This window comes from Conger conger, chromosome 3, assembly GCF_963514075.1.
Source record: "Conger conger chromosome 3, fConCon1.1, whole genome shotgun sequence".
NCBI lineage: Eukaryota > Metazoa > Chordata > Actinopteri > Anguilliformes > Congridae > Conger > Conger conger.
In genome coordinates, this window is record NC_083762.1 from 10,053,212 (window position 1) to 10,078,193 (window position 24,982).

General features: G+C 45.4%; 1 protein-coding gene across 4 annotated transcripts in view; it reads right to left on the reverse strand.

Moving 5' to 3' along the window:
* LOC133124744 (protocadherin-19-like) overlaps positions 1–24,982 on the reverse strand; it is a 60,106-nt gene that overhangs the window by 23,188 nt on the left and 11,936 nt on the right. For all 4 annotated transcript variants that reach the window (XM_061236191.1, XM_061236189.1, XM_061236190.1 and 1 more), the window contains exons 3-4: positions 3,573–3,631; positions 1,260–1,432 (exon numbers count right to left, since the gene is read on the reverse strand). In XM_061236191.1, the coding sequence (XP_061092175.1) occupies positions 1,260–1,432; positions 3,573–3,631 (232 nt within the window). The remainder of the gene's footprint in view (positions 1–1,259; positions 1,433–3,572; positions 3,632–24,982) is intronic.

Below are 24,982 nucleotides of genomic sequence, written 5' to 3' on the forward strand. Positions count from 1 at the left end.
GGAGAAGACTGGAGGAGAAGAACCGCAGCCTGGAAATTGTGAAAATGCAGGAAAGTGCTCCACACAAATGTCTGGGGGCACGTATTTCCAAGGGAAAACCCAACGAAATTCCAGCAGGGGTTTAAGAAAGTGTGAGGGGGATTATTATGTGGCTAATGGGGCAGAAAGACCCTACGACCAGCACCGATCCCCTCAAAGCATGCCTGTTCTCCAGAAATAAAGAGCTTTTTGAGTACACATCACATCAATACAGTTTCTGCTGGATTTTCGTAAAATACTTGACACACTGAAACGAAGAGTCAATAGTGTTCAGAAAAATTAAATACTGGAATCTTGAAAGAGAAATGTTCTCCTTTTCATGGATAGTACAGTATAGTTTGATGTAGGCAGATGGTTATGTTCAAATGAGGGAAATCAAAGGCCTCTTTGTCCAGAAAAAAAATAGATTAGAGATGAAGTGATAAATAGCAGAGCAAAGCCTTGCCTCATTATGATGAAAGCGTATATTGGTTACCATGTCCCTCATCTTTAAATGAGCACTAAAATAAGGCTAGCATTCAACCTAGCTGCAATGTGATTTAACGTTGAAACACTCCCTCGATACACAATGAAAAAAAATAAATGCCAATCCCAAAAACCGGTAAGAGCAAAGTATTCTGGCACTAAAGTGAATCAAGGCCCTAATTATGTTTAGATTCCAGTACCCAGCAGCAAAGCGGATAACGCTGGTTAAGCATACATGTCTGTACAGGTCTCTTCTTATAATCAGTAGACTCAGCGTGGCTAAACTCTCTCTTTTCTCCCGGACACGGCGCTTAGCACTAATTGTAGAGTACTAGCAGTAACATGACCCCTCCACTGGCTCCTGACAGCGGATCTGATGTCTTCTTAAATGGAAGTAAAAAAAAAAAAAAAAAAAAACACATCAACGACTGAACCCGGGCTAAACGATCCATCCCGCTGAATAATTCACGAGCTCGCGTTCCCGACGCAAAGTCCCACTTTTGGCCTCCGTCAGTTTAATTGTTGCTGTGCCGCCAGGCCCCGGCCCAGGCCAAACAAGCGCGTGGAAAGGGGCCACCCCGGCCGTATTTTTCGACATCACATCACGGCGGAAGAGGCACCTCTTCCGTTAGCCGCCCGGCGTTCTTTTTGGGGTCCGGCCGTCAGGCGCGGGGCCGTCTGCGGCCGGACGGCGGACAGCTGACCCTTTAGCGCGGCGGGCGAGGCGCGGGCGAGGCGCGGGCGGGGCGTCTCACCTTGCTCGGGAGGCTGGGAGCAGCTGAGCGGCGCGCTCATGTTGAGCACGTCGTTGGCGGCCGTGTCGGCGTAGTGGCCCCGCTGCACGTCGTGCTCGCTGTCCGTCTGGTCGCTCTCCTCGTGACCGCTGTCCTTGAGGCTGTTGCCTTCCATGTCCTTGAACGTGGATGTGCTACAACGCAGGGGCGGGGAGGAGGGGAGGAGGAGGGGGGGGGAGACGTTACTTTCACATCACATCAGGTTCTGTCAGGCAACATTTCTCTCTCATATTCCCCCCCTCCCCGCTGGCAGATAGGCAAGTCTGCCGGACTGTTGGGCTGATTAATGACCGGCTGGCCTGAGCTTCTCCATCTCATCTCTGCTCCGACCGCGAATGAATACACACACTTTGTCACCTGTTACCGTGCTGCACAGATGTAATACGATGGTCAGGGGCAGGGGACAGGGGGGGGGGTGGATAGTGCTTGGGCTCATTGAATTACAGGCTGGGTTTTTTTCTCTGTTCTGCCACACAAAGGACTATAAGTAGTCCACCCACTCCATTCATTTCGGGGGAACATGCCAACTCTGATGGGTAATCACAAAGGGTAAAGAGGAGAGCTGGAGTGCGCTCAGGGCTTTGGGATTAAGGAGATATTTTTTTACAGTCCGGCGACAGAGGGGAGTCGTCTGACCAGTTCTGAGGGGGGTCAACGCTGGCCCTTTTTTTTATTTCGAGCTTGGCGACGTGGCAGGTTCGTTCCCAACCTGGGCCGCGGCGGCCCCGGCTTTCCCGGGAACGCTGCGCTAGTCGGGAAATCCGGGAAAAATCGCAGCGGAAATCACACACGGAGCCAGCGGCCTCGAGTCTGTCTCGTCGCGTCGCCAACAGCCGACGAGAGAAATCATAGCAATCCACAGCCGCAGAGCTGGAGCGCCGCGATCCCGCGTAACTTCTCCGCCACCCCACGGGAATACAGAGTCGCAAAAACCCCAAAGAGGGCGGCGAGTCTGGGGTGTGGGGTGTGGGGCGAGGGGGGCGCTGTGTTCCTGAACACGTGCCATTGCAGTCCTCTGTGAAATGAGAAAGCGACTCTCCGTACCCTTCCTCTCCCGCCAGCGAGCTCTCCCCAGCCTGCGGTGGAGGCGCTGCCGGCTGGCTGATGTTATCAGTGTAATTGCACCTGTCCCCCAGCCCTAGGCCACCGAAGGGGGTTTCTTTGTAGTCGACTGCAGTGCCCGTACTTGAATGCTCTTTGTTTACATAAACACGGGGAATAGTTCTCTTTTTTCGGGGGAGGGAAATTGGCATAATGGTTTCGAAAGGAAGAAAGGAGGAGAGAGAGAGAGAGGGCAGAACTGCCGCACACAAAAGGCGGGAAGGCAGGAAGGCAGGCTCGGATTGTTCCGGAGCTGCAGGTGAAAAAGGCAAATGATAGTCCTGTTGTCCTGGACTCACCACGGCACCCCTGAGGGTTCATTAGGGATCTCCACACTGAACCCCCATGACCCAACACCAACCCACCCCCCACCACAACCCAACCCCACCACGACCCAGCCCCAACCCAAACCCCCATCCCCCACCACCCCACCCCCCACCACAACCCAAACCCAACACCAACCCACCCCCCACCACAACCCAGCCCCAACCCCAACCCACCCCCCACCACGACCCAACCCCAACCCCAACACCACCCCCAACCCCAACCCAGCCCCCCCCCCCCCTTACAGGTGAACCCGGGAATTCAGCCCCAAAAAGACAGCTCTTGTTCATTGTTTTATCAGCCCATAATGGCTGATGACATTCATCTAATAACTACGTGTCTTCACAGAGCCTCTCTGTTTGAGAGGACACTCTTTCTTTTTTTGCATGATCAAATGCTATTACAATATATTTACTCTGATGAGCCAAAATACGTCAAATGTTTTTAACATTCTTTATCATGCAAAAGGAATGTGGGAAGGGAAAATTGATTGAATTATTCATAATTTCTAAAAATGTGCAACGCTAACTACTCTGACTCACTTAGAATATGGAAACACGTAATGAAAAAACATTTCTGATTATTGCAGAAGAGGAAATGATTGCATTTCCATTAATGAACACAGAGGTTATGGATTTTGATTAAAATAATTAACCAAAGGTATTTCCAATATAAACGCCAACCTTTTTCTCATCTTCTCTTCTACGTCTCTTTAGGAATATCTACTTTACCACAATATATGGGTTCAACATAACATGCAGACACAGAAATTAAATGAAGAAATGCAACAACAATTAAGCACCACAATGGGTGAATAGGAATCGGCCTAATCTTCTAATCAAGACATACCTTTTAATAAGGTGAGCTCGGCTGTTTACATAACTGGAGTCAATGGAATAATTCTCCGTCTGAAAGAGAGCAAGAGAGGGAGAGAAAACAGAGATGCATTTAATTATGTAGGGACCAAAATAACGTTACCGGTAATTGCCTTTCAATAGAAATGTTATTTTACACAAAGGCCCCCATGAGCTCCCTGTGTTTCAAAGGCAGAATACATTCGCTTTCAAAGCACACATACACAGCACTGAGGAGAGTGGTGCAGTGGGTACTGCCTCGCCACGGTAACCAACCCCCCCGCACCCCCCTCCCTCCCTCCACCCTCACCCTCCTCAACATTAGCCACTCAGCTGAGCCTGAGTCTTCAAAATGGTGTCATTAGGGAGGATGGAACATCGTGCAAGAGCAGGACGCCCTCTCTCCCTTTTTAATATTGGCTCTTCTAAATGTTTGAGGGTATGTTAATATATAAATATCTTAATGCCTAAGTGAGGGAGAAATGATTAAAAAATATATTTATGCCAGGGGATTTACAACTTGCAAATCTCAAATTAAAAAAATTGCACAGAATCTGCATCCACCGGGTATCTGACCCACATTGAATCACACATTTCAAAAGGAATATCACAGTCAAGATCTCTCAAATTTCTCTCACATTTTGTAAGAAGCATGAGGGCGGGAGAATGCAGGCACAAAAACAAAAAAAAAAGAGAAATGAGTGAGCATGAAATGTATCTAATGCATATAAAAACAAGCCAAAAGGAGATGTTGAGATAAGGAGTGTGTACAAAGACTCTTCTCTTCCCCATCAAACACAGAATGCATTGCACACCACCCTATGAATAGACACTTCGCCGAGCTGCAGGTGTTTACCTTAAAAAACATTTGCTCTGATGATTTCACCCTGAGACTGTGGAAAGAGTAAATGACTTCCTGTCAGAAAAATATTTTGATAGGTTTCATAAACAGGTTTTGAAAGCTGAAAACATGCAGTGACACGGAGCCACAGTCTCCCGTGATGGCTCCATACAAATTCCAGCTCAGCTGCGATTTTCTTTCAGTCAAATCTTAGCCATGTTTTTTAGAATTATTATCATTGTTATTTCACAAAATGTATTTTCTTACCAAGAAGTACTCGCATGGCTGATACTTTCCCACACGATCCGCTCATGCAGATGGATACACTCTACGCCAGCGGTAGCCAACCCTGTTCCTGGAGATATACCATCCTGTAGGTTTTCACTCCAACCCTAATTTGGCACGCATACACCCATACTAATTAGCAGCTCATTGGGGTCTTTAGCTGGCGAATGAGGTCCGCTTTGTTAGGGTTGGAGTGAAAACCTACTGCAGGAACTACCTCCAGGAACACGGTTGGCCACCACTGCACTTTTCAGGTCAGTTCAGGTCCATGACCATGGTCAAGCCTACACTGGAAGGAAGGTGTCTTCTGTTGAGGCTGCAACCTCTGAGCGAGAAACCCAGAACCCTAACCACTACAGCGCCACCCTATTTTTATAACATACAGTATTTATAACGTTAAGTGACCCCAGTTTTAATTGCTCCCCGAAGACACATTAACTGAATTCATGTCCCTGCACTCAAATCCCCTTTAAAATGGGTAACAATAAGTGCTTTAACCATTATCAGTAGCCGGCACTGTATCTGTCTGTGACCCACTGTGGTCTTTTAAATATGTAACAGCTTGTTAATGCTTTGAAAATGCATGTTAGCATTTGGTTTACACGTGCTATCCCTACCATATCCTCCAGGCTTCAAACACCATAGTGCTCTGGATTACACAATGCTTCCTTTTCTTTTCTCTTTTTCTTCGGCAGCGGAGAGATTTCAAGTCTCGGGGTCTACATCGCTGCATCCATTTGCTACTCATGAATTAAACAACACGGACATACTTAATGATTTAGCCAATATTATTCTTTTTTTTAAATCAGCATTTCTGAGTTATGCCATAACGTCTTCAATCATTAGCAAATAAGGCGCTGTGCATTATTTCACCTTGGCAGTTCTTAATTATCGCTCCAACGCGATAATGTTTTAATTACTGGTGATAGCGGGGCAGGCCACGGAGCGAGATCCGCGAGATAAGGCGATGCAATCTGGATGCACTGAAGGTTAGCGCCGAGGTTTTTTGTTCACCACTAATTAAACCTTAACTCATTGTTATCAAGGAGGTAATTTGTAAGAAGCTATTTTAATTAACATTTTATTAGCGGACCCTAATTTGGAGTGTACACTGCTTGTTTGCCCTGCTACTCATGAGGTAGTGAGTCACTTCTTTGTTCCTGTCCGGCTCGAGTCCATTAATATCAAAGTAATTGGCGTCGGGCAATTATTCCCCCTCTCTTTCAGGGTGTGTAAATATATGCGGCTTGGTCTTTTGTTAAACATGCCACCTGTGCCCCAGTTCGGACCACATCAGGACTCATTATCATATTTCTCTCTCTATATTGGCACCAAGTGAGAGCATAATGAACGGGTAGGGCAAGAGGAACAAGGGAAACATTTCATTAAAATGACAGTGAACAAATTTGCAATGAATTCCACTTTGAGTCCAGGTTATAATTGGGTTGGATGGCAAGGCCGGTAGATATCAAGACAGGTAGAGGAGATTTACACTAGCTCTATGGCACACAGTAGCCTACATTTCCCATCAGGTAGTTTGTTTTGTAAAAAAAAAATAAAAAATAAAAAAACTCAAGAAGCAGCCAGACACAAGCCTTTAATCGCACCATTTGATCTCCCAATAAACAGTAATTAATACATTTTCAACCAACAATGGCATAGCTGAAAATCCACTAAACACTCGAAGCAGAGTCTCCCAAGAGGCAAACCCATTGCTCCAGTGGCAGGTCCCTGTCAAGAAATATATTGCACACCACTGCCATCAAATAAAATGGTGTCTCGTGTTCAGGGGTTGAGTTTCATGCCCTTGGACGAGGATCGCCAAGCAACCCCGCCACTACCGCAAATGGCTACTCAATTATGTCGCGCAACGCGGTGTTGTGATCCGACCGGCTGCTGGTTTGGGCAGCTGGTGTCATTCAATCCCGCCCATTACAGCAGCATTTCATCTGGACTGGACCGCTGCACTGACCCTGGCCCACAGCCCAGGGGGGAGTGGGGGGGGGGAGGGGGCTTAGAAATGAGATGTAACCCCCCACGCGTAAAAACCAGGACCCCCCTCTCCTCTCCTCTCCTCTCCTCTCCTCTCCTCCCCGAGCCGTTCCTCTCCTCCACCCTTCTCTTCTCGGAACCGCCGACGCCCGTCGGAGGAGGAAAAGCAATCTCCTCGCTTAGTTGGCGCTGTGTGATTCGATTTGCCTGTACTCCTGGCGTGACAATTGGCTCCGCGGTCCCGACGCGGTGTCTTCACCGCGCAGGTAGTGCGGACGAGCTGGGTGAGGGCGCGGGCGTGAGGCGACCGTAACCGCACGCCGCGTCCGACCGCCACCGCTTAACTCACATTTACACGTGGTAGGATGCAGAAAATTAAAGACTAATTGAAGCGGCATGCGAGAACAGAAAATTATTAATTATCGAGCTGTATCCTTCTTTTTCGGAGCGATGGAGAGAATGCTTCCTAATTCTCCAGTTAATTTATTTCTGTGAGCCAAACAATTAATTTGATGACCAAATCATGTCCTGAAAACGTAAGTGTTACAAATGACCCGATCTATGATGCCGCTACCTATGCAGGAACCTTTCTCCAGTTTATATACAACAACATCCACCCAGTTCATACTGTAATGCAGCAATATCGACCCAGTTCATATGTGGAAACCTCCATCCAGGTCATATCCGGCAAGCTCCACCCATTTCATATGCAACAACCTCCATCCAGTGTATATGCAACAACCTCCACCCATTTCATATGCAACAACCTCCATCCAGTGTATATGCAACAACCTCCATCCGGCTCATATTCAGCAACTTCAACCCAGATCATATCTAGCAACCTCCACCCAGATTCTATCCAGCAACCACCACACATTTCGCATGCAACAACTTCCACCCGGTTCAAACCTCAAACGTCCACTTCTCTCACACACAGACGCATGGCAGCAGAAGCACAGTTGGTGCAGCAGGCCAACGTTTTTTTCTCATTAAAAATGAAAAAAATACTGCGTACCATTTTCTTCATTTAATGCCTGATTTGCCTTCACAGTTTCATATTGCTCTTATTTTTGACTCAGATTTTGCGGTTTATTCATAGTCCCCAGAGTCCGGGGAAGGAAATGTATCACATAATGAGGCCTGGTGTTTATATGCGCTTCCCCCTGGAAAAGGACTGCCAGTGGAAGAGCTCAGACAGTAGTGGGTTGGGGCGGGGGGTGGAGGGGGGGGCGGGCGGGCGGGGGGTGTTAAGGCAATATAGGAAACCTTTTCCAGCTGCAGTGTAATAACACAACACTTATCACCAAGGTAAACTCTGCGTATGATAGCACGGATTTCACGGGAGTGAGAAGCAGGGCTGGGTGTGTGGGGAACGGGGGGGGGGGCGGGCGGTGGGGGCCGGTGGTGTTTCTGCTATCGGCCAGCCATTATTCTTTCTCAAGGTCTGTATACGCTCCCGCCTGTAAATTACTGATGTAGCTGTACTACAGCCCTTCCCGGGCAAACGGGAGCGGCTCTGCAGCAGCGGTCCGGAGGAGGAGGAGGAGAAAGAGGAGGAGGCGGCCTCGTTCACCTCCCCCCCGGTCACGTGCCGGCTAGCCGCTAACGCTATCCCGGCGGAAGCACCCTCGTCTCCCGGCCTCTCCAGCAGCCACGCTCCGTCGCGCTGAGCTGGCGTGCGTGTGCCCTGCTGCCAGCTTAACCCCCCTGTCCGCCCCCCCCCCCCCCCGTTCACCCCCCCCCGCATAAGCTTCTCCCCCTGATCTCCCGCGGCACCCGTGAAAACGAAGCGGACCACCGCGGCTCGACGGGGACGCGGCGCACCTGGCGGGAGCAGATTACGGCGGTTTCGCCGCGCCGGAGGGCGGGAACGCCTCTCAGTGCCGCTGCGCACGCTGCCAGGCAGCCCGATTACACAAACGTTTCGCACAGATCCTCTGCCATCTGCAAGATTATAGATTTCCTTCTTTTTTTTTTTTTTTTTTCTCCTCCTCGTCGGGACGCCGAGACCCCCCGGGGAGGCTGTCGAAGGGGCGAGGGATGGCCCCGGGCGGCCCCCGGGTTCTGGATGAGGATTACATTTCCTGTTTTCCGCCGTGGAGAAAAGACACAGTATGTCGAGTACACGGAGGCATTAACATTTAATATCAACTGGCTCCTAACGAGCGGGAATTATGAACCATCGATCACGAGAGTCTCTGAAACGACAAACAAATAAGCCTGTCAAGCTCTGCAGGTCCTTTCTAATCCAACGCCTCCAGCTAGGCCCTCCACCGCCGCCCCCCTCACTCCCCAAATTCAGTTTACAAGATTCCGAATCAATATTGTGAGGAAAGTGAGATAATTGAGAGTATGAAGGTCGCATTTGGAATGTGCCATTGGAAGCCGCGTGGTTTTAATGCCTTTCCAACCGAGAAGCATTTAGTTTTTTTTTCGGGAAGTTTTGTTGTTCCAAATGGAAGCGAAGGCTCGGTTCTGGAATGAGCCGAATCCTGTTGGGATCGGGGCTCGTGTCCTTTAATGCACGTCGTTAGCATTGTTTTTGCCAACCAAACACTTAGCCTTCAGGGGCAGGAGAACACAAAGGAACAACAGAGAACACGGTATTATTTCCCTGATTCATTCTTGAACACACTCAGCCTTTCTTCCCTGGTGGACTGAAACAAATGATTTCCCTCTTTTTTTTGTTTACACAACTGGTTGTCCAGAAATTTCACAGAGGAAGCAGAAATTAAGTCTTTTTTTTTTCTACTCCATCTGCATAATGTATAAATAAGCAGACTTTGTGTCCTTAAGTTTTCATCCCTGTTCTCCTGCCATGCAGCTACAGGAGAGTGGCGACTATAGGGTCCATTTGTGTGCAGTCAGTAAAGACAAGATTAATTATACATACATTAATAGCAACTGCATTAATAAGTCACGAGGTCGTCAATGCCAAGGTAGCTCTCCTTTTCAGGATGATGAAAAGGCTACATAATACGAGCTGAGACACAATGTCTGAATTCCTGCGTTACGTTTGATGCCGCGTTCTCTCACGTCGTCTTGTTGCCGTGCTGTGAATTATGGCCAGGCTTGTCTCACCTTGTTTTCTACGTGTCAGTCAGGAATGTGATAACAACAGCACCTGCATTGTTTTCGGTTGGCGTTTGTGGAGCAGGGAAATCACCCGGCGCTGTAGCCACAGAAAGCGCTGTGTACGTCGCACTCTGGCACGGAGCGAGACCTGCGGTTAAATTTGAGACCCGGCTCGTTTGTGTATTGTTGACGTGCGGATGTTGCCATGCCGGGGCTTACAGTATCTTGCCTCCCTGTTTTGGGGGAAATCCTGAATAATGAAATGCGATTAACATTTTTGGGCTACAATTCTAAAGGGCGGAGAGAAAATGGGGAATAAAATAAAAAAAACAGAAAGAAAACAAACTTGCCTATCTCAGAGCTTTTTTTTTTTTTTTTTAAAGGATAAATCGGATTACGGTCCTTTGAGCCTGCAGAACCTAATCGAACCAAAAAAGCAGTTACTTCCTACGGGCTGTCCCGTGGGATTCTCCATAATTTGGATGTCAGGAGAAGAACTGAAACGCCCCTCATCCCGAATGCAGCGGCATCCTCTGGTGTCACCTGACACAGGTGGATATCAGCTCTCCAAATGGGCCCGCAAAATCCACTGTCAAAGAGTAGCAGGCGGATTTAATCCCCATAGACCCACACAGCCTCTTCCGATTCTCCAGGAAATAACAGCAACAAACTGAGGCTGTTGTCAGCAGTGTCTGCTTTCAAAATGAATTCCAAGCCAGGATATCGGAAAGGACAGTTTCAATTAAGTCCCACGTTTGCTCCATTTTTTCAGTTTTTGTTTATCTACTTAACGCCTGTGAAGAAGCGCTAAGTGGGATCATGGATAAATATATTAAGAAAATATACTGTAAATTACTAAATATAACATATGTATTGATGCATCAGGGTGGATACAGCCCTTGTTTCATTAGCGGTATTGTGCTGTGATATGAAATGAGAAGCCATTGATTGAAAACAGAGAGATTATGATACCCGCACAGCCAGCCTCAGTCACTGGTGCAGCCTTTACCATTCGGAGAACACCGCATCAATCACACATCAGGCGCTGAGATTACCGAATGGGTGTAAAGAGCTATCAATTTAGGCCATAAATCAAGCAGCTGTTTGTCTGCCCGTTCCAAAATAATGACATACCACTTCACAATCCGTTTGCCAAAATGGCTGTCAGACCCACCACATTAATGGCCAGCACTTAGTCTGTGTCCCTAGAACAATGTGCACCCCCCCTCCCCTCCCCTCCCCATCAAGATGATGAGGCGTCTTTTCCGCCGTTTCCTTTTTTTTCTCCGTTGGACTGGATCTATGCCGCGCACCTCATTACGGCCTCCCGGGGCTGTGCGCGCGGCGCGCTCTTACGCCGAGACGGATTGAGTCCGACCAGTTATTGACATCCCTTAATCTGACGCTCCTCTGCATGTGACTCACCACGGGCGCCATTCAGCACCGCTCCGCCGGTCTCGGGGAGCGAGGGTGCCTGGGTAAAGGTGGAACTTCATCGTATTTCATTAACGCCTGCGCCTCGCCGATATTATCAAACAAATGGTGTTTACTCTGTACCTTGGCTTGTGTGGAGGGAGGCGGCAGCCGGGCCTCTTAGTGTTCTCCTGGGTGCTAGTTCCTTCTCTCCCCCTGCGGCATGAATTAATTTACACTATCTGCCTTGCAGATGCCCTTATTCTGGGCAACTTACATACCTTCCATTTTTACATAATGTCCCTTTATACAGTTTGATATTTACTAAAGCAATTTGGTATTCTTACCCAAGGGTACAAGAGCGCTGCCCCAACTTGGGCTTGTAGCCTACAGCCTTCTGGCACCAGTCTGCAGTTCTAGCTGCTATGTTGCTCCACTGTTGATTAGCTTTATACACATAGACTGTTTGTACTTCTGGTAAACATAAAATGAGTGGATATTCAATGCTGCAAATTACGTGAAAGCCGCAACCGTTTAATAAGCAGGCGGCGATTTAAACCTCGTGCTCGGTTCAACGAGGTTAACCAATCAGCAAAACTGAACTCCTGCCCCTGTAAACTATGCACTGTTTTCTCAAAGCTGAACTTTGGTGTCTGTGAGGCACATCTGTTAATATTTTTTTTAAGTAGCTGTCAGAACCAGGATTGACTGGTGCGTACAACCTGTTAACACCTCCAAAACACCAGCTTGCAATCATAACCGTCAGCAGTTAACGCTGTGCATACCGCTTGTATTTATAGATTCCTCTGCATTAGGAGTGCAGACTGTGGCATGTTGGTAGGGTGGAGGGGGGGGGGGGATTATCAGGCATTGTGGATTGTGGGCAGCTACAGCATTCAGAGATTTTGATAGCCGCAAACTGAATGTTGACCGAAGTCACTCGACTTCCAGTCACCCAAGCATCTGCTGCGCGCGAAAATGCAAAAGTACATCGAAAGGAACGGGAGGTGGCTGAAGAGCTCGACGAATCACGAGAGGCCAGACTGAGGCTCATTGGGGGACTCAACGCAGAGGGCACAACATTAGCACACTCGCCCGCTTCATTTTGTTTTGTTTGAATTAAAGCAAACTAAGGTCAAACAAGGTCTGGACGAGGTAAAACGCGTGGGTCACTCGAACAATAAACAGGCAGGTCGGAACACGGTTATGACCCCAGTCTCCTCTGCCGAAATCGGTTCCGGAGAATGGACACAGTATGCTCCCAATCCACTTGCCTTGATAAGATCTTGTTTACAGTTTAATGTTTGTTTTCCCTCAACATAATGAAGTCCTTATTTACTTTGACATGGATAATACACCTTGAACACAACTTTTACCACCATGATTTCCTTGAAATTAAGAACTGGAATCGTTTGGTCACACCATCGTAAACAACTTGTAGCAAATGTGGTGCATCAAAGCAGTCTAAATGCTTAGGTGTAGAACCTTATTTTTTTCTAAAACATATCTTAAGGGTGGATCTTTATCTATTCTCTATTTATCTATTATCTATTAGATTTAGATTTTTTGTCCTCCTTTTTTCATAAACAAATTCAGCTACTTCCTTGCTGATTCAGTCATGACTTGCAACTGTGGTCTTCAATATGGTCTTGTTTTCAGTTTGTGGCCGATTTCCAAAAGTTTAATTCTGGCCCAATAGAATGAATTTGATGTGGCCGATGTGACAGAACAGACTGTACAAAGCAAAGTACAGGGAAACCTCAGAACATCCACTCTGACAGGGTACATGATGACCCTAGACAAATATCAAAGTATCTCTATCCCACTGAATTGTTTAGAATGGCTTTCATCCACGTCGGAATACAGCCCAAGTCTGATATGTTCCGTATAATGTCATACATTATTTGACTGCTTTGAATATATAAATGCATCCTTTGTACTGCGAGCAGGTGATATGAACAAAGACAGGATCAGCGAAGAAGACTAATGTTCCATGCACAAAAGGAAGGGTAAAAAAATAGAACTATCACAAGAACTAATGTGAGAAGAGACTGCTTTGATACTGTCTGAAAGAGGACACCAGATGGTTCAAGACCAGTATATGTCCCCATCGCCATCAAATTATATTTAAAAATCTCACAAAAACAGAGATCTTCCTCCCCACACCCATGCTGTGTTATTTTATGCAAGCCTAAGAAATTGTACAATGTTGAAAATGTAGTGTCATTGGCTAAAATTATTTTTAGTCATCACTAACAGGCCAATAACATGCCTGTTGTCAGTTCTTTGATGATCTGAAGTTATACTGAATTTTCTTACACACGGTTGGAGGTAACACATTTTCTCTGCAACTATGTTGCAAATACTGGTCAGAGACGGTTGTACTTGGGCTCTTCATGTTCCAGAGAGCCTATACAAAACGTAGACAATATAATTTCTAAGTAAAAGTACTTTTGTGGATATATACAATGGTCAAACAGGCAACAATGATAACTGCTGCTGAGAAATTCTAAGGAAACAATGGACATTCTATCAACATTTCTCTGAGTTCTCTGAGCAAATTTTTTGAATTAAGGAAATATTATGCATTTGGTCCGTTGGACACTGTCGTGAAAATAACACTGACATTACCTTATTTCTTGTAGTATGTGGATTTCCAAAATGCAGAGAAGGTGAGGTCCCCCCACACTTGTTTTACCACCCACATTACAAAATAAGGAACCATTGCATCTTGAAATAGGTTATACAGATAGAACCGTGAGTTGTAACGTTTTCACACTGTATATTCTGTAACCATAGTGAATGAATGCAAAAACATGCTCACCGGCTCAGCCCTGGCCAGAACAAATTGAAGTAAAGGATAAATAAATAAAACGTTGATGAAAATAAAAGTTGAGTCTTTACAACTCTACAGCTGAATGGCCAAATGGGACACTGAGATGAGGGTCTTGGTGATCTGACTCACCACATGATTTCTGACCGGATTTTGTTCTCTTTTAATTCACACTGAGGGTCTACTTCCTCTGTTGCTGTATTATGCGGGGGTAGACGTAGACGTAGGCATACATACATTCATACCCCTTTCTGAAATGTTGATATGCAGGAGTAAATAGCTGGTGTATGCTTGTACATTGACAAAGCGACAGACAAAATGGCTGTTCTTCATGAATGGCTCAGTGATCGATGCTCTTGTGAAGCCACGCTTTGAAAGAAAAACTAGTTACTCTGGAAACACTGACAGTTTGGACTGTTATCACTCGTTAAAATGGTTTGTTTCTGTTTTGATTATGATAGTTATGGATAATTATTGTTATCATAATGCTAGACTAATGTGTGGGAGATGAGAATCTTAATCTGACTGAAATAAAAAAATAATTCAAAAGGCATATGGAAGGCCTTGGATTTGGCTCATCGATTCTGCTGTTGAAAGAGGGGCAATGCGAAATGCACTAATTACTCAAATTAATGTGATGCAAGTTCAGATTGCCCTCACTGACTGCTGCTTTGACTTAAAATGCTAAGAATAGCATAACTGTCCCTTCAAATAAATCCAATATAATTACCAATCTAGTTTACAGGGACTGCGTGATGGTAATAATTAGCATTACAGTACCAAAGGTCAGGCTAAACAATTTAGCAGGGATGTGGACAGCATGCAGAATGGGAAGACTCTTGGAAGGCAGCATTGATGGAACAGAGAGCTGATTTCTCGAATCTCGTAGCCAGGCTATTCTTTAAAGATTTCCCGTTGTAAAGAAGTTTACAAGTAAAGGAATAACAATAACACTCACAGTTACAGCAAAGGAAGCCTTGATAACTCATGTATGGATTCCAGATGGGGATCCTGGAACAGCTACTGAGATGCCGAGTGCTTGAAAATAATTCAATGTTTCAGTTCAACGAAATGGTTTTGAATAAACCTTAAAATATGAGGGATTAAGCCGAAGGAAATGGCGCGTTTTGCTTGTTGTTTATGTCTGGAGAACGGGGTACAGTGCAGAGAATGTGTGGAGCCCGTTCTCTCCGTTTCGTTAGTGAACACGGCGCTTCTGGGTACAGTGCTCCCCCCAGCACTGTTTGTGCGGAGACTGCTGCTGCTTCATGTCACGGGCCCTCACTCTGGCACACCGGTGCAGAGGTTAATGAACCCAGCCAAAAAGGTGTCACCTTGTAAACAAGTATCCACGGACCGGTGGCTCTATTTATGAGTGCTCCCGGTGTGACAGCCATCGTCCCCAGCCCCGGGCCCCCCCCCGAGCGCCCCAGCCTCCTGGTTGGTCCTGAAAGGGGGGGAGGGTGGAAGGGGGGAGCAGGTTGGTTCATACTTTCATACTCCCTCAAGCAGCGCAGCGCACGGAGCGTGATCGAGGGAGCGAGAGAAGGAGAGCGAGAGAAGGAGAGCGAGGCCTCCGCCCCTGCTCGTACTGTACCGCGCGACAGCCAGTCAGCCGCAGAAACAACACTTCGTTAGCAATGCATGACACAAACAGGCTTAAATTGCAAGTTTATGCCAAAAGCTTCCAATGCTAATGCAAATTATTGCCATCATCTCAAAAAAAAAAAAAAACGTCTTTGTTTTGTTTACTTTTGAAAAATTTTCTCAGACATCTAACGAGGTGCCATGATAAAAAAACTAAAAAATAAAAATCCTCGCCATGTTACAGACCGTGAGTCATCTCAGGTCCAATTTTCCTGATTAAAAAAAACTATTTACCAAAAACAAAACTTGCAGCATTATGTTGCAACTACTATTTATTGTAGTTAAAATATATAAATAAAGTGCTGCTTAGGCTCTGAATTTAAAGGCCTTTGATGATTTCATCTCAGCATTTTACAAATGCTTACTATTCTGTTTAAAAAAAAACTGAGTCCAAGCAAAATTGTGCGTGTTCGTGCGTGAGCGCGGAGCTTCTGAAAGGCAGAACTGCTCAGTCTTTGAAAACAGCTGGACTTTTCGACGGCTGGACTGCATTTAGCAGCACTTGACTCCAGTTCTGCTCAGAAAGGGAGGTTTCTTTTGTGTGAAAAATGAAACATTTCTCACAATGCCTCCAGACTTTCTTCCTGTTATGGTTATTAATGACCCTTCATTGTTTGACAAGCAGTCTCCGTAACGCAAGCGCACAAGCAGGCCGCCTTGTTTGATGACCTCCTTCCCCTGTTTGAGAAGTCGCTAAGTAGCATTGAGGAAAGGGCTGATAAGCAGCCCTGATCCTTTTAAAGACATTTCTCAAATCCGCCGGAAGCGAAGCGGCAGATTTAAGAGACTTAGTCGGGCTTATTGCCGGTCCCCCAAATTAAACCAAAAGCCAGTTTTTTGTAGTTGCTCATGCAGACCGGAGCCTGGCGCGGTCCGCCACAACAAGACGACCGCGGGGCTATAATTAGAAGCACTCGCGCTGGGTCTCCAGCCGGGTAACCGGGGCCCAGGGCTCCCAGGTACAGGCCGAGCCAGCCCCCGCTTCCCCCCTGACTCCCCCCCCCAGCTGGCCTGCCCATTGTCCTGCCTCCTCTGCACCTGGCATCCTCTGCCATCCAGATTAGCTCCAGACAGGTTCCCAGGCAGGGTGGGTGGTTGTGCTATCCCCCCCCCCACACACCACCCCGCCCCCCCCGTCTCTGCCTCTCAGGTGAGACGAGGCCAAATCCGGGCCTTCTTATGAAAATTCACATGACTATTAAAGAAATTAATAGTTAGCGCGCCGCTCACGTTTCCCATTCAGTGTTTGAATTGTGTTTTTTTTTTTTGCCTGTAATAATGCCAAAGAGAGGAACAGAGAAAAAGACAAATGGAGAGGGAGGCGGAGGAATGGAGGAGGAGGGGGGGAGACAGAGAGAGAGAGGGAGAGACAAAGAAAAGGGCAGCACTTGTACTCCGCGGTATCTCCTTTTCTCTGTCACAGATGTAGAACAAAATAACACAAGCAAAACGGAGAAATATTATGGCAGCGTGCTTGAGTTACTGCCAGCGCTGCGTCTCCCCAGTGCAGGACGAACGGTAAAAAATAGGCTGAGCGCAATAACAATTACTCATCCCCTCAAGAGAAAGTGTCTCAGGTTAGAAACCCAGTACAGTAAAAACCCTAAGGAGAACGGCTTCTTCGTGCTGTCTCATGTTATGATGTTATGACATACCCAAGACGCTATGAAATATGAGAGCAGTGAGTGACTCACATGAAATGGACAGTGCTTACATGAGCCAAGGAATATCCAGGACAATCTGCCCCCCCCCCCGCCCCCATTTCTTATGCGCGTTTGAGTGAGAATACCCATGTGCGTGCCTACATGCGGGCGTGTGTGTGTCTGCGTGTGTGCGCAGGCCCGTGTGCATGCCCGCGGCGTGCGTGTCCGCCTGTCTGTCTATTCCTGTACACGCTCCTGCTTGTCGGGGTAGCTGCGGAGTTTTCGCGTGTGTTTTGCTATTAATGGTCTTGTCAGCTGTGTTTAGGATAATGATCCCTAAGCAATTACGTTTAGGCAGAGCAGCAGAGCACAGCTCCATGGTGACCTGGGCCCACTCTCCCTGGAGACACATTTAAATCCCAGTCATTACAGAGGAGACACAAGTTGCAATCTCCAAGGCCTTCCTCAGACTGGCAGCCCTCTGCCCCCACCGAGCCAAGATCGAAAAAAACAGCTGCCTTCTCCAACAAAATAAACACCCCCGCTGAATCTGTCGTCCTCAGGACGCCTCAGCCAATCCCATCCCGGGATTGTGATTCAGTACCTAAGTCAGATCCGTGAACGGGCATCGAGTGCCGGACACTGGTGAAAACCATCAAAAGAAAATTCAGCCTCCTCCTGTAAAGGCATTGTCTACAGGTCTCAGAACTGTTTCCTGTACCTTTCACCAAGCTGGACCTGTCTTCATCCCACTTCAGCCAACATTAACAATAAATTCTAAACTTTTCTAGCAAGGGAAGGTTAGTACATACTATGTGACATCTGGGGCCTTCTCTTGAAAGCTCTTTCAGGCAAAACAAATATTAATGAAATAAGCTTCCCTGAATCATTTTCAAGGGACCAGAGCAATCAACAACAACAACAACAAAAAAAACAGGATTAGAACACATTGTAGAGCTCCAACAATAAAATAAAAAAAATCCAAACAACCTATATCAGCAGTTTGTTTGTTTTTGTTCTTTCTGCTTTGTGTGGTTATTTAACGCACTACAACAGATCCTCTCCATGGACTGGGCTGTTTCACTCGACAGTACTTTGTAAATATCATTTTAAAGCTCTCGACAGACTGCATTGTATGGAAGAGGGATGGCCTCCAAAAGGCTCCCCAACAGAGCGAGTTAAGAAAGGGGAGGAAGAAGAATGGAGAGAAGGGCTGAAAACAGGGGAGTGAATGCACACAGAAGAGAAAGAAGAGAAAAGGAAATGTAAAAATAGAAAAGGAAGAAGGAAGACAAAGACCAATAGGAGAGGTCAGAAAGACAGAATGGGGGAGAGGCGAACAAGAGATCGAGTAAAGAGAGGGAGAGATAAAGGCTGCTGACGGAGGAGTGAGGTGAATTTAAAAAAATGTGCGTGTGACAGGGAGACCACGAGAGAGAGAGAAGAAGAGAGAGAGAGTGTGTGAAAGAGGACTGAAAATGAGACAGGACCAGTGGCATGGCGAAAGAGAAATGGTGCCCGAGAGAGAGAGAGAGAGAGAGAGAGGGAGAGAGAGAGAGAGAGAGAGAGAGGGAGAGAGAGAGACAGAGAAAGAGAGAGAAAGAGAGTGTGAAAGAGGACTGAAAATGAGACAGGACCAGTGGCATGGCGAAAGAGAAATGGTGCCCGAGAGAGAGAGAGGGAGAGAGAGGGAGAGAGAGAGACAGAGAAAGAGAGTGTGAAAGAGGACTGAAAATGAGACAGGACCAGTGGCATGGCGAAAGAGAAATGGTGCCCGAGAGAGAGAGAGAGAGAGAGAGGGAGAGGGAGAGAGAGAAAGAGAGAGGGAGGGAAAGGGAGAGAGAGAGAGAGAGAGAGGGAGAGAGAGAGAGAGAAAGAGAGCGTAGAGGAGTGTTGATGCAGGGAAGCATGGTTGAGAAGACCATGGCTGGTCATAGCCCATTAGGCCAGACGGGAGGGAGAGCTACAGCTCATTACATGCTCTGCCTCTTACTCTGTGGATGAACAATGCGCCATTACACCAGCCAAGCTGCGCTGCTTTACTGCCCACAGGCTGTGTCTGCATACACAGCGCCACCCCCTACACAAACACGGGCAAGGAGGGAGTCACAGCGCGCCTCACTTTCAATTCAATTCCACTCCATTCAGTTCAACTTTATTTGTGTAGCAGACGACCGTCACAAAGAGGCTTCGCAGAGTAGCAGAAGAGCAAACACCGAAAATAGCAAAATAGCACGGAGCTGCCGTGGATAAAACTGCAATAATTCGCCACTGTCCCAAACTTTGAGTGCCGAATTTAAGGAACTCAAACACACACAAAAAAAATGATAATGACAATGATAGTGTGTAAGGAAACTGTGACAATTTTTCCTGGTTAATTAAGTACACCTGTCAGACTTCGAGGAGGGGAAGAGGAGCGTTTCCTCTTCTGCGTCCATCAGGCGACCGCCGTTAGTGACATCATCGATCAGCGAACAACAACGGCGGCTTCTCCCACACGTCCGCCACGCAGGACACGGAAACGAAAAAGGCTACCCCTCCACAAAAATGTCCTCTTTTTTTTTAAATATGTTTCAGCAATGCATGCAGAATCTGACATTTAATCCAATAGGGAGAAATGCTAACAAACATTCTCCTGCATTGTCTTTGTTGAAAGAAAAAAGGACTGCTTAAAAGGTCATTCTCTACTGGTGTGAGTTTATTGCCTGGGAAAAGGCCTCGTGTTCAAAGCCTTTTAGCGGCACCCCTGGCCCTCGGACAATGGCCTCCCGCGCTCCATCTTGGAGCCGATGGGTGTGTCTGCCAGCCCCACTCCAGCTACATGCATCATCTTTTATCGCCCAGGCGACGAGCCAGACAGCACACACACGGGAGCCAATTTCAGAGACGCGCCCGGCAGAATAAATCTGTTTTAGTCCATCTTCTGTCCGCTTCTCCACATGTCTCCGTTCATTAGGTTTCATTTAGCGCCCTTTCACCTTCCCCCTGTGACCGGAATGTACATACACCGCCTCATCACTGAGATCTCGAGAAATAACGACAGTGAAGCTATACCTATGCCCACCCCACTGTCCTGTCCCCGAGATGCTTTAGGGCTTCATTGTTGTCGTCGTCCCCCCACACACACACACACACACCCCAAAGCAATGCTGCAGAAGCAGGCAAATGCCATTGGAGTTCTGCTCATAGCCACCAAGTGCACCAAAACGAATGTTGTTCAGCGCTTCTTTGGATGCCAAGAGAGAGGAGCTTAAATTATGATTAAGCATCGCACACATTATTCACATCACCTAACCATCTGCTTGAAATAAACATAAGGTATAAATGGCACATACTCTGCGATTTCTTAAGATATTTATGAGTGGACAACAGCCTTTTTTCTCAGCACTTGGCAATAAAAACTGGTTTAGCTAGTCTTAAAGAATCTAGGCCGACCTTTCCTATCCCATTAATTTAACTGCAGGCATTTTGAAAGCTGGCAGCTAAATCTGTGCTAATGAGTATTGAGGTTAAGAGAAAAAAGAATGATTTAATGAACTTCAATATCTTGAGACAATGGTGGTGTTATTAGGGTTGGTGTCATACCATCACACCCTTAAAATTGTAGAGTCTTATTTCAGAAATATCACACACCAACCATTGGTACTAGACTGTGAAATGGCTCTCACAGATTTTTTTCAGAAATAATTTTTTAACATGTGCCTGTTATCAAAGGAGGATTACAAAGGCTGTTTTTTATGTGTTTTTTTTTTTTGTTGTTGGTAAATTGTATTACGATATGGAGAGATTCGGTCAGATTAATTTGCTTCGAGATGTAATCTTATATTTGGTGTAACACACACACACACACACACACACAAACATACCCACACACACATAGCCACTTTGCATAGCCTTCTGAGGCATACCTGAAGCAAAGCAGTCTATTTGGCTCTATGTGGTTGTAAGCAAAGGTTTTGCATAGGTTCATAGGTTTCCTCAATATATATCAAACTCCTGATGGAAAATGCCAAAAATGTCTTAGTGCCACAGTGAAGCTATTTGTAATAGTGACCTATTGGCTAATAATATATCCATATCATTATTTTTTTGGTATTAATGCCAATACGCTTTTGACATTTGCCATTTATGTTTTGTGTTCCGCAGATTATTTAACTCTGTAACAGCTCAGCAAATGTGTGGCACACCTTTAAAGTGCAATGATATGAATGGTTTTGCATTTCTTGACAAAAAGGTTCAAAAATAAGTCATGAGGGAGCAGCTAGTATTCTGAGGTAAATGCACAGTAACGGTTTTGTGTCAACGGGAGCACAGCTGTGAAGAGTGCATATCCCAGCCTTAGAAAACACAGCACCTGGTATACCGGTGTCACGGTACTGTATGATGTCTTACCTTAAAACACGAAGCTTTCTGTAATCCGATTGAAATAGGTCATTAAGAATAAACAGTATTTCTACCACATTTAACAGGGGTTTACCAAGACAATTTTCCTTTGAAGTGCATTACTTCTGCTCCGTTACAGCATTCATGCCTTCTTCCCATTCATGAGGTCTTCATCTACTGCTCGATTTCATACGTTCCTTTCTTCTAAATGTGTCAGTTCCTTACCCAATGACTTGCATCAGCGAGAGAGTGATTGTGCAAATCCTTTAGGGAAAGAAAGGATACAGTGGAGTGTTTTGTATCATTTTTCACAGGCTGGTAATATGTCCATCATGGCTGACAGATAAAAAGACAGTATCGGCACTGATCACGACGGGCAGTCGTCCCGTCACAAGGCTTTTGTTCCCACTGTGATTTCATCCTATTAAAATCCATCAAACTAGTTAGTTAAGACCAGTTGACAGAGTAGAATATACAATGGGATACATTGAAATGCCCCCAATGGGGGTGTGAACATTTCATCTTCATTCAGCCTCTTTCCTGACTACCAATGTGCCTGTTCTTTAAAATCACAAGAATCATTACCACTGTCATTATAAGGTATAATTACGATCAAAACTGACACACTGTAAAACAAAACACTAAAATATACGCCACTTGTGCACTGTTTTGATACCCATTTGTAACATTCCTCGTTACCATATAAGGATGGGTTTTCCCTTCTGCCTTGGAGAATAGTCTTTATAACCTAAACAAGCTTGCACGATTGTAATTGTTTGAAGGCAACAAGAAAGGTGATAGTTCACTCGCGTATAAGATTTTACATCATGTTGATTTCGGCAAAAAAATAAAAATAAATTGGATAAGGAAAGTGAGAAGCCTGCACTTCGTCCTGCATTAATCAGACGATGTAGGCTACATTGGCAAAAACTGCAGGTCTCAGCAACACTTAATTGAATTTTCAACTCTGAGTTTGTTCTTTGCAGCCCTCTTTATCAGCCTCCCTCAAACAAGTGCCTGGCCTTTCCATGCTCCTCTGAATTCAACAACGCTCTGTCTACTTATGTTCAAATAGCACATGCACTAACCGGGTTGGCTGAGAACTAGGGCATCCTTCTAAAGTTAGAAAAGACTAGAAACATTTAAATGGACTTTGTAAAGAGCCCTGTGCTTTTTTGTTATCTGTGGTAATTTGAAGGTGGAACAGATAAATCGTAAAATTTGGAATTTTCCGCTCCACAAATTATCAGGTACAGTGCATTTCAGGAAGTGCTTCAAGTTCAACTGAACAGAAGCACATAGAAAATGGCCACTGACTAATCCAATAAAGGTATGAATAAATCAAACCTGTTTTTATGCCTTGCTTTCATGATAAAAGCACATTTGTATATGACATTGTAATCACAATGCCTTTTTTGTAAGTACCACATTTAATGACTAGTACAGTACTGTTTATCTGTTGTTTTGCTTTTCCAAAACTAAAATAAATCTTGTTGACACACGGAGAAGAAAAATAAACTATGACATACATCTTAATCTATCCTAATTTCTTGCTTTCTTGCTCTCCGTTTCTCAGCCTCTTCCTCTCCTTAGCCTCCCTCTCCTTTTATCCTCTCTTTTGTTCTCTCCTACCCCTTCTTTCCCTCTCTCTAGCCCATTGCTTTCCATTATCTCTCTCTCCTCCTTCCTCCTTCACTCTTCCCTTCTCTCCCTGCCCTGTCTAGTGCACAGAGAGTCAACCTCCAGTCTTCTTACAAGATGGAGGCAGTGATGTCAGTGGTGTCACTGAGTCAGCTCAGCCAGGCCTGCACGTATCCATCAGGGCTGGAGTCTGCAGCCCGGGGGAGCCAGGGAGGCCGCAAGGCCAGGGCTTCTTCCGGCTGCTCGCCTGCCCTCAGAATGTACACTGCGAATATTTACACTTCCCCCAAAAAAATAGAGAAAACCTTTCGCAAATCATGCAAGGATCTCTGAATGTGTTTCAGAAAGCCTGTGAAATTCCTCAAACGTTTTTCAAATATTATTGGTGCTTTGCCAAAGGTCTTTGTGTTATGTGTTTGGTTTTCATTGCTTTTCTCTGCTATCTTGCATTCTTGTTGTTGTTTAACCCTCCTATTATGTTCAGATTTTATGATCGCTTTTATGTTTGGGGTCTAATTGAGCCCAACAGCTTAAATAAACACCCAATTATTGTAATAGAAATATTTTGACACTTTTGTTGTCGACTTCTTATTGTTTCCAAAATGACTAGCCTTTTCTCCATAAATATGAAAAATCTGTGAGGAACATCTAATTTTAGAGCCTAAAGTACAGTAAGTGAAAGTGCCACCAGAATCATCCACAAAGAAATATGAGATAAAAATAAAAATGGTTGTATATTTTCTTACATTTTATACCGTTACAGAGGGTCAAAAGAACCCTTACACAACACATTTGTATGCAAAGTTGGTACAGGATTTACATCATAGCAGTATGTTTATTGTATGTTTACCATTTAATCCCACCAAATTAGAAAATTAGAAAAATCATACAGTATCAATATGAAACAAGGTTAGCTTATTTTTAAGAGATGGCAAACACTAAATGGGATCAAATATAAAATGAGGGTGAAGGCAGACCATATAAAATGTGTGTGTTTTGTTACAACTTCAGTTGATAAAAATAAAAAAAACTATGTTCAAGCAGCCACAGAGGTTTTTGCATTCTCTCTGTTTATATTTGTTTCCCTGCTTACCGGGTTACAAAACACCTCTTCATGAAACTGTTGAAATCTCACCATCTCATCAGAGATACTGAGCTCAGTGAAGTCTTTGCACAAAGCCTTTCAGAAAGACAGCATGCCGTGACCTTTCCTTCATCTTGTTTGGGATTTAGACTGATTAATTGGATTAGTTTGATGAAAGTGAGAGAAACACAAAGCTCTGCATATTAAATTAAGTTCAGAATTCTTTTTTTTCCCCCAATTTGCAGCATATTCTGCATGATGTCTGTCACACGTTTAAGCAGCTTTCAAAGAAACGAGACAGATTGGAGGAGACGTCCCATCGCTTGGTCTTACTGAGGAAAAGCTGGGCTCAGATCTTCGGATAATAAATAGATTCGCAGGATCACAGTCTAGACATGAATTTTGTCATTTTCAACGAGAAAACTTTTTTTAAAGCAAACCTGAACCTTGATGCTCCCACTTTGGCTTATGTTATTACAACACAAGGTGAAGAAAAATGAAAACTTCAGCAGAGGACTTCTGAGACACCTTTTAGGAATATCCTTCAGATTAACTTGCTCAGATCCCC